The sequence below is a fragment of the Formica exsecta genome, unplaced genomic scaffold, assembly GCF_003651465.1.
Source record: "Formica exsecta isolate Colony F162 unplaced genomic scaffold, ASM365146v1 scaffold248, whole genome shotgun sequence".
Classification (NCBI taxonomy): Eukaryota; Metazoa; Arthropoda; class Insecta; order Hymenoptera; family Formicidae; genus Formica; species Formica exsecta.
In genome coordinates, this window is record NW_021849753.1 from 92402 (window position 1) to 102082 (window position 9681).

At 40.9% G+C, this 9681-nt stretch overlaps 1 protein-coding gene across 1 annotated transcript; it reads right to left on the reverse strand.

Moving 5' to 3' along the window:
- Positions 1–1493: 1493 nt before the first annotated feature.
- LOC115236462 lies at positions 1494–8470 on the reverse strand. The gene is given in 8 exon segments (XM_029808935.1): positions 1494–5014; positions 5017–5078; positions 5080–5123; positions 5125–5463; positions 6056–6745; positions 7557–7687; positions 7820–7873; positions 8146–8470. Coding segments are annotated over 8 exon segments (5166 nt in total).
- Between the last annotated feature and the right edge of the window lie 1211 nt (positions 8471–9681).

The following is a 9681-nucleotide window of genomic DNA, read 5'->3' on the forward strand; positions in this document are numbered from 1 at the left end:
CGGAAACATGAAACGGGATAAATTATTTTTTCGATCTTTATTATTATAAATAATAATTTACCTCTGGAACATGGGTTGGGTTGGGTTGGATTTTTTTCGGGGTAGGGATGCAGAGAGAGAGGCTTCGCCCCTCCCCCGCCCACGCATTCGATTTACTATATATAAATATACAGTTTTACATGAGTTTGCAACTTTTTGCGCGAAGCGAGGTCCAACGCATATCGCCGTGTGCTTCGAAAACGAAACGAGATTTATGATTATACAGTCACATAGGTTTGAAATAGAGATGCAACGAATAGCATATTAGTAGTATAGGGGCAACTATGGTGCGTCAAAACAAACTCCCACTCCTCGGCCACTGGCCCTCTGCTGTGTGTCTGTCTGGTCCCTCCCCCCGAAGGTGTCTGTGGAAAAAAAGAGTGGAGGAGACTCGTGGACGTCTACGAGGCAATTTTCTTTTTAAACTTTTCCTTCCAAATTTTTAAAAAAATTTTTTTCTTTTAAATTTTTAAAAAAATCTTTTCCTTTTAAATTTTTCCTTTTTAATTTTTTTTTGTTTTTTTATTTTTTTCCGGGCGAGTGGAAATACTCGGAGCTCGAACCTGGGTTCTCCACATTTCCAAACAGGGTCCTAGTATGCTGGGCTAACTGAAATCTTATTAGAATAAGGATTAGATGAAATATTTGTGGAGAGTGGCCTTCTTGTATAGAAGTCTCCGCACTTTGATTGGTTTGCACCATAGTTGCCGGCAGTTTGATTGGACGAGGAGCATTGTTCTTGAGGGAGAGGGAAAAGCGCGGCACAATAACCCGTGTGTAAGAATCGACAAGATGGCGGCCTCCGAGGATGGAGATGTCACGAGGCATAAGGCATCCCTCCTCCTCCCCGTACGGAAAACCGAAAAATATCGTGTGGTATACAGCATCCCCGCTTCACCACTCCTACAGAAAAACCGGGAGATGTACGGTATATATCATCCTCCCCTCCGCCCTCCTTGTGAAAAGAGAAAATCGGATAAAGTACTGCTAGAATAAAGTAACTGATACGACGGAGATGCACACGTGCGTACGGGTAGGGTTGATCGGGCGGCCGAGGTGCACTACGCGGGTAGCTAGTGACGTCATCGTTGGTAACGATAAAAGGGATCATGAAAAAACAAGTCTATGCAGGTAGCGATTAGGGTGGTTTAGAGCTTTATGACGTCACTTAGACGAGGGAAGAAAGGATAGGAAAAGAGAAAATGTTTTCACATAGCATTATTTTAAAAACAGTTTTATTTATATTTATTTATATTTCTTACATAAGAATATTATGCTTTGTACAATGAAAAATTATTTTACATAAAAATATTTGTACAATAAAAATTCTTATTTACAATTAAATATAACTATATTGCGTAGCAAAAAAGATTATCTCTTAGCACGTCGGAAAATACGCGAATTCGTTATATTGCAACTTTAAAAACGAGAGTTGAGAAAATAGAGAAGAAAAATTATCGTTCCGCTACATAGCCGTATGGTAACGAACAATGACTATTGATAAATCTACGTTTTAGCAATACAGGAGCGCATACTTTAGTTTTATCGCGTGTTACAAGCTCATGAAACACAGTACGTCGAATTGCTCTAAAACGTAAGTTTATCGAAGTTCCAGCCGATTCTTCTTCATTTTCTTCATTTTCCTGTACCCTCTCATTAGCTAACATCAAATTTCTAATACTAATAAAATTGATTAGCTGAGAGTTTTCAAAATTTAAGGTTATGCCCTTCACTTTGCAGCATTCGTATGTTCGTCCGTCCGGTGCACGAACAACGTACGCATCAAATTTAGGGCCACCGGATACGAACGCCTCGATATAGATACCGCGGCCGTAGCTTTCAAGTTCGTCCGTCATGTCGCCCAAAAAATTTCCCGTACGCGGTTCGTACTCATTCGGATTAGCTGTGCTTACATAAATGCACGAATCCGTATCGTAATATGGAACGCGACGATCTAATCGCTCTAAATAAGAATATAATTTTAAACGTGCATGTGCCGTCGTATACGCTGCTATTGCAACATTCGTTATCGGTGAGGGAACGACAGCCTCTTGTCGCATTCGCCACGAAACATATATTACGTCGTCGTTTACGGGTAATATGTTGGTTATCTCGTGCTTAGCACTCGTCATCAATGTCGCAAAACACTGAGGCGTTCTCACGACTTCGGTATTTGGTAAATTGGATCGCTGGCCGAATTTTCCCCAAAAAGAATTTAAATACAGCTTCGCGACAGAACGTAAACCGGGATTCCGAGTGACGTTACGTTTATCAAGAACGATACCTTCGGTTTTCTCATACTCCCTCAGATATCGTTCTTTAGCATCGTCGTCGTTTTCCCAGCATTCGCTCGGCCATCCACTGGCTTCTTGTTTAAGCTGCAAGAATGTATTTACATATTCGGCGAACAATCCGCCTTGACGTGTCGTATGATCGAATTGGCTAACTTTATATTGCCAAATCTCGCTTACAGCCGTCACGAGATAACCCTTTTCGACGGCCTTGCGTAATTCGCAGGACACCCACGTATCCTCGAATTTGCGTTCACGAGCATCGTCATGTGTACAGGGCACCTGCGAAAATGTTTCGCAGCAACTGCGGCATAAAGCAAAAAGCAATTTTCCCTGCACACGATATGGGAGTACCGGATGAAATAAATCGCGTGGTGGGAGTACTCTGCACCGTATGAGACCTTCGAGCGTATCGAAATTATAATTCGGTGCCCTCCCGATTAATGCGGAACATTCCTCGCCGACATAAATATCAGGATGACCGATCGGGAAAGCACCTGTTTTCAAAACATATGGATACAAGGAGCATACGTCCACGTATCGTATTTTTTCCATACCTGTAACCTCATAGCGCGTCACAATATTCCCCGTGCGGCCACCGAAAAATGCATCGCGCGGATCGAGCGGAGGCGTTTCCACCATCGGATGGTTCTCGAGAAATTCACGCATTTCGCGATTATCTCGCATATCGCGATCGAAAGAGCACTCCCACTTTTCTATCACAAAGTATTTCCGTTGCCGAAGTCTCCACGAGATTGCGAGAGTTCGCTCGTAACGTGAGTCAATCGTATCCTTGCAATCCGATGTAGAAAGTGGTCTATCGCGATTCATAGGAAAGCAAGACGGGCATCCGTGCCAAAAACATCCGTGAAATTGTAGCACATGACGTTGAGGCGTCTCTGTATCAGGCGTTTCGTAATATCCATCGACGAGCGTGCCGTCGATTGTACGATATTCGCGCGCGCGCCCTGCGTGGTTTATAGAATGTCCGAGCTCGCGTTCCTTCCATATCAACCACTGCAGAGCTTTACGGGAATGATTGGTTGCTTTTCTGTATCCGCCAGTTGGAATGACGCCTATCGTATTTTGTTGCAAAAAGTTTTTCCGAAAAACAGTCATGCACGTCGAAGCAATTGTCGTGCATTCCTCGAACGGACATACATTTCCACGATCAATAAAAATTTTTCTGAACGCCATACATGCTTGTCGAAGAATATCAACGTCGGTACGACAATAGCGAATGATCTCACGTTGGAAATCGAACACGCGATCTAATCGCTCTAAATAAGAATATAATTTTAAACGTGCCTGTGCCGTCGTATACGCTACTATTGCAACATTCGTTATCTGTGAAGGAATGACAGCCTCTTGTCGCATTCGCCACAAAACATATATTACCTCGTCGTTTACGGGTAATATGCCGGTTATCTCGTGTTCGGCACTCGTCATAAATGTCGCAAAACGCTGAGGCGTTCTCACGATTTCGGTATTTGGTAAATTGGATCGCTGGCCGAATTTTCCCCAAAAAGAATTTAAGCACAGCTTCGCGACAGAACGTAAACTGGGATTTCGAGTGACGTTACGATTATCAAGAACGATACCTTCGGTTTTCTCGTACTCCCTCAGATATCGTTCTTTAGCATCGTCGTCGTTTTCCCCGCATTCGCTCGGCCATCCACTGGCTTCTTGTTTAAGCTGCAAGAATGTATTTATATATTCGGCGAACAATCCGCCTTGACGTGTCGTATCGAATTGGCTAACTTTATATTGCCAAATCTCGCTTACAGCCGTCACGAGATAACCCTTTTCGACGGCCTTGCGTAATTTGCAGGACACCCACGTACCCTCGAATTCGCGTTCACGAGCATCGTCATGTGTACAGGGCACCTGCGAAAATGTTTCGCAGTAACTGCGGCATAAAGCAAAAAGCAATTTTCCCTGCACACGATATGGGAGTACCAGATGAAATAAATTGCGTGGTGGGAGTACTCTGCACCGTATGAGACCTTCGAGCATATCGAAATTATAATTCGGTGCCCTCCCGATTATTGCGGAACATTCCTCGCCGACGTAAATATCCGGATGACCGATTGGGAAAGCGCCCGTCTTCAATACATAAGAGTACAAAGAGCACACGTCCACGTATCGTATTTTCTCCGTACCCGTAACCTCATAACGAGTCATGATATTTCCCGTGCGTCCGCCGAAAAATGCATCGCGAGGATCGAGCGGAGGTGTTTCCACCATCGGATGATTTTCGAGATATTCGCGCATTTCGTGATTATCGCGTATATCCCGGGCGAAAGAGCACTCCCACTTTTCCGTCACGAGGTATCCCCGTTGTCGAAGCCGCCACGAGATCACGAGAGTTCGTTCGTAACGCGAGTCGATTGTATCCTTGCAATCCGCTGACGAAAGTGTTCTATCGCGGTTCATGGGAAAGCAAATCGGACATCCGTGCCAAAAACACCCGTGAAATTGAAGTACGTGGCGTTGCGTTGTCCTAGTATCAGATGTTTCGTAATATCCGTCGACGATCGTGCCATCGATTGTACGATATTCGCGCGCACGTCCTGCGTGGTTTATAGGAAGACCGAGCTTGCGCTCCATCCATACTAGCCACTGTAGAGCTTTACGCGAATGATTACTCGCTTTTCTATATCCACCAACTGGAATGACTCCATCGTATTCGGCTGCAAAAAGTTTTTCCGAAAAACTGTCATGCATGTCGAAGCAATAGTTGTGCATTTGGAATGGACATACATTTCCGCGATCTATGACAATTTTTCTAAACCATACATGCCATACATGCTCGTCGAAGAATATCAACGTCGGTACGACAATAACGTACAATCTCGCGTTGGAAATCGAACAAGATATTTTTTTGTCTCATGTCTGCATGCCATGTGAGAAAGCGTTCGCGCTTTTCCGGTTTCATAGTCTCTGGTGAATAATAATGAGTATCAGGTAAGGGATCGTTATACGATTGATTTTCGACGGTGTTAAAAAAATGCGGAAAAATACCTTTATCCAACGTATCCTATAATCCGAAAGCTTTCGGTAATTGCGATAAACGCATTGGCATATAATTAACACTATCGATGAATTTCGTATGTCCCACCGTTAGCACCATGTGTTGTGCCTCTAGCCGCTAAGAAAGAGGTCTTTAGGGATTTATACGCCCAAAGGATTAGGATCCACGCTCGAAATAAGACACTCCCGAACGTTAGGTATAAATTGATATATTTCACAGATTCTTTCGTACACTTTCACTTAATCGCGATTATAATAGTCGGGCGCGATACGTACGGTATATCGATACTGTTGATCTGAGCGAACGAGTAACGAGCGATGTTAATGAGCTATATTACTGAGCTAGCGTCGGTGCATCTCGCGCTCGATATATATTAATTAATTAGGTCGTTGATTAGGGAGGAGTGTGGTGTCCCTGACCGGAGCATGTCTCGTGCTCCGCTCGTCAGCTGTCTCGTCAGCTGCTTACTCAGCTTCCGAGAACTTGACCGTGACTTCCTTCTCTTTAGTCACGTATCTTACTTTTATTTTATTAATAATCTTTTATTACTTTACTCTTTCTTAATTATCTTTCCTTGATCTCTTTTCTAATTTTAATGCATTGCTTTACTCAGCGCTTTCTTAATCTTTTCTGTTTTACTTTATTGTTTTATCTTTTAATATATTGAGAAATTGGTCGGGTTACGACATATGATATTCGTACCATTTAAAATTACTTCAGGCTCTAAATTGTTGCGATTTTCAACAATATATTGTAAAATAAATTGTGCGTCGAACGCTTTCGCATTATGCGCTATGCATATAATTTGCTTGAAACATTTTATCGTTGTAAAATCGAAAAATTGTTTTACCGGATCGTGATGAAATACGAACTCTCGCACGCCGCACCAACGACAACGCACGATCATGTCATTTTTTTTCGCGCACACTTCGCAAATCTGTTGCGCAACGCAAAGGGTTGGAACGTGTTTTTTTACATTCATCGTATCTTCGAGCGTCTCGTCTTGACGTATTTCGAAATCGTAAAATACGAATGCTACGCGTTCCTTTTTGCGCCCGTATGCACGTTCGTTTGCCTCTTCGACGTTAAAAGTACTCTCCTCCTCCTCCTCATGTGTAACCGTTGTCGGCATGGTCAGCTTAGATGACGAAGACGACGCTTCAACGGAAGAATTATTATTACGACGAAGAGGCTGCATGAAGCGTAAATGGTTTTCAGGCTTCGGCGAATGGCATAGTTTACAGTAAGAAACGCCGCATTCGTGTCTCGCATCTGATTTAGCGATGCGACCGCATCCGTCACAAAATCGCACAATATTGCAAATACTTTCGGTCGATTTGCCATCGTACGATTTTATATTACGATGATGCTCAAAGCACTTCTTACCGAAAAATGTTTACACGCATTGCATTTTATGATTTTCGCGTCTGCCTGTTTACACGACGGTACAGCGAAATATCGAGGGCATTTATTCGGACAGCGATGACCGGTTTTATCGTTCCGATAACATTTATTGCACGGTACGCATTAATTTCTGCAACCCGCGGCGGCGGGTTAAATTTATATAATAGGATTATAATGACGCGAACACTCGTAATACATAATATTTAAGCGTAACGAGGGTTCGCGTCCGAGAGAAGCAAGTATCGAGATTCCGTCGTACAACGATTTCGTACCGCGGCCAAAAGTATTAAAATTATAAACGACAATGGCGATATTGTCAACGGTAAAATAACGTTGAAAGCGCTCGATTTCTCGAATTACTATCGAGCGCTTCATAACGTCTTCGCAAGTTAATTTAACATGTCCGCGACCCAAAGGAACCGTGACATTAAAAACATGAATGTTAAAGTGTTCCGCGATATCGAGTCCCCCAGCACTCTGCGCTACTGAATGAGTTTCCAAATATCCTCATACGACATGTCTCTAGCCGGTCGAAAGGATAATCCTGCAGGGCCCTGCGATAAATTCGCCGAATGGAAAGACATTCCCACATAATCTCCAGGCTCGCATAAATTTATCGCATACGCGTGAATTTCGCGGAACGCATTTTCTAATAAACGATAAATATCTCCACCTCTATATAACGGCCGTATCGTGAAACTTGCTTCTCTCCCGATTACACCGAATCTCCGAAATTGCCGTGTATTTTCCAATAATAATTCTACGTAATTAAAATGAATATTGCCGACCTCATGACGCTGTTGTTGTCGTTGTTGCTCCTCTTCCATCGGCTCCTCTTCACCATCTTCTGTCTCCGACGAGAGATTACAGCGTTCCTCAGGAGACACTTCTTCATTTTGTCCACCACCGCCTCTCTGCACTGTCGAAACAAAAGAAAAATAATTATAATATATAATTGTATATATTATATATATAATAAATTAATAATAATTATAAATAAAATAATAATTATATATAATATAATTATATAAAATAAAATTTTATATCTGACCTAGTGATGTCATGATATCAGCTTCGCGGCCGTTTTCATCGGAACGTGCTCTTCCTAAAATTTAATATTTTATCAATATTGAATATAGAATTTGTATAAAGATTAATATTTTTATTTTATTTTTTACGCAAAACTTACCCGAAGGTCCTGTTTCGAGCGCTTCTTCATCCCTGTGTTTTCAGGTCTGAGTGCAAGCCTCTTGTACGCTATTTGTCGGAGTGTTCCGATCTACAAATTATGATAAATTTGTAAATTTAAAGTAATCAAAGTCTCTCGTATTCGATTACATTACATTCTCCCTAATATAAATAAAACATTTTGCTTACCGTTTAAGAGGTTTTCTCGATGTTTAGATAACAGGAACTTTATAAGATCTCCTGCATCCACCTCCTCATGTTCGAATGCCTCCCGCATTTCTATTATTTCACCCGCAATATGCAGCAATTCATCATAATCGGCGAAATAGCCTAGCCTGTATAGCACTGCTAGTACAGTGTTCGAGCAGGCCCACGCAAAAGACCGAAAAACAGCGTAATTGATTTCCGACGACTCATCCCATAACGCTGATAAATATCGCTCCCTGTTTAATGTAGGCGACAAATTTGAGCCTATAATTATGCATTTGCATAATATTTCTTTGAGTCCAGGCATTTTTATCAACATTCACTCACGATATCACTTTTCACGATAAATATAACACTTTTCGCGGGAAGACACGCGTTACATCGGATGATGTTGAACTCGAAATTACCTTTTTTACTTCGATGCGGAGAATTTATTTAAACGTATATCCCCATTTTTTTCCAAAAAGGAACGCCGTTGAAAAATTTAAAATTTTTCCTTTCTAGGTAGTTAGATTAATTTAAAAGAAAACAAAAGAGCGCCGCCAAAAAAAAGTTCCCGGGTTTTCATTCCGGGTGTTTTTCATTTCTTTTGAGAAAAAAGTAGACAAAAAAATATTTTATTTTTATTACGTTATTAACAGCTATTATTTATTTAGTTTTATTACTTTTGTTATAGCGGTCTCTAAGTAAAAGTTTTGTTACGAAAAACTTTTTTAAAAATTTTCGTAGAAGAGACAGGATTATATCAATTAGAAAATTGCTCCCTTATAAAATTTTTTACAATATAATCTCTACAATACAATCTATAAAAATTTATTACACAGGTGATAAACATTTATTTACGCTTTATAACATATTGTAAATGTATTTAGAGAAAAAGTTTAGAGAAAAATTTTTCCCTTGTAACGTATCTAATTTCTAGATGATTCTAGATGTTTTTCCGCTTAATTTTTAGCGAGTTGAACAAGATTGAACATGAAAAATCACAATTTTTCCTGTTATTTAGTTGTCTATGCAAACTTTTCTCCCACTTTTCTTTATATTTCGATATATAAGCAGCGTGAGAAGATGCGAATCCTTCATTCCAGTTTGCCCGTACGAAGTCTTCATTTCGGTTATGATACAAGAATTCGACATTGTTGTGACTAGTGTTCTCTCAGTTTTATACAAAAAGTGATAACAATGGCTGCCACGAAAGAAGTTTCCAGTGATCAGAATAATCTAACCGATTTTGTTAAATCTACACACGTTTGCGATATTAGCAAATCGGACAACAACATCGACATCAATAGAAGAAACGAACAGCGATACTTATTACTATCGACAACGTATGCTCTTAATTCATCGTGTACTAAGAAGCTACATGTGGGATTGCAAGCAACAAACGAAGGTTATTTCGTACCAATTGTTAAATTAACGGGCAATTATGCGGACGGAATTTGTCTCGATACCGACACTTGGCAATTTCAACTCAACATGGAACAGATGAGACTGTGCTTGAGTGAAAATTAAAAAACC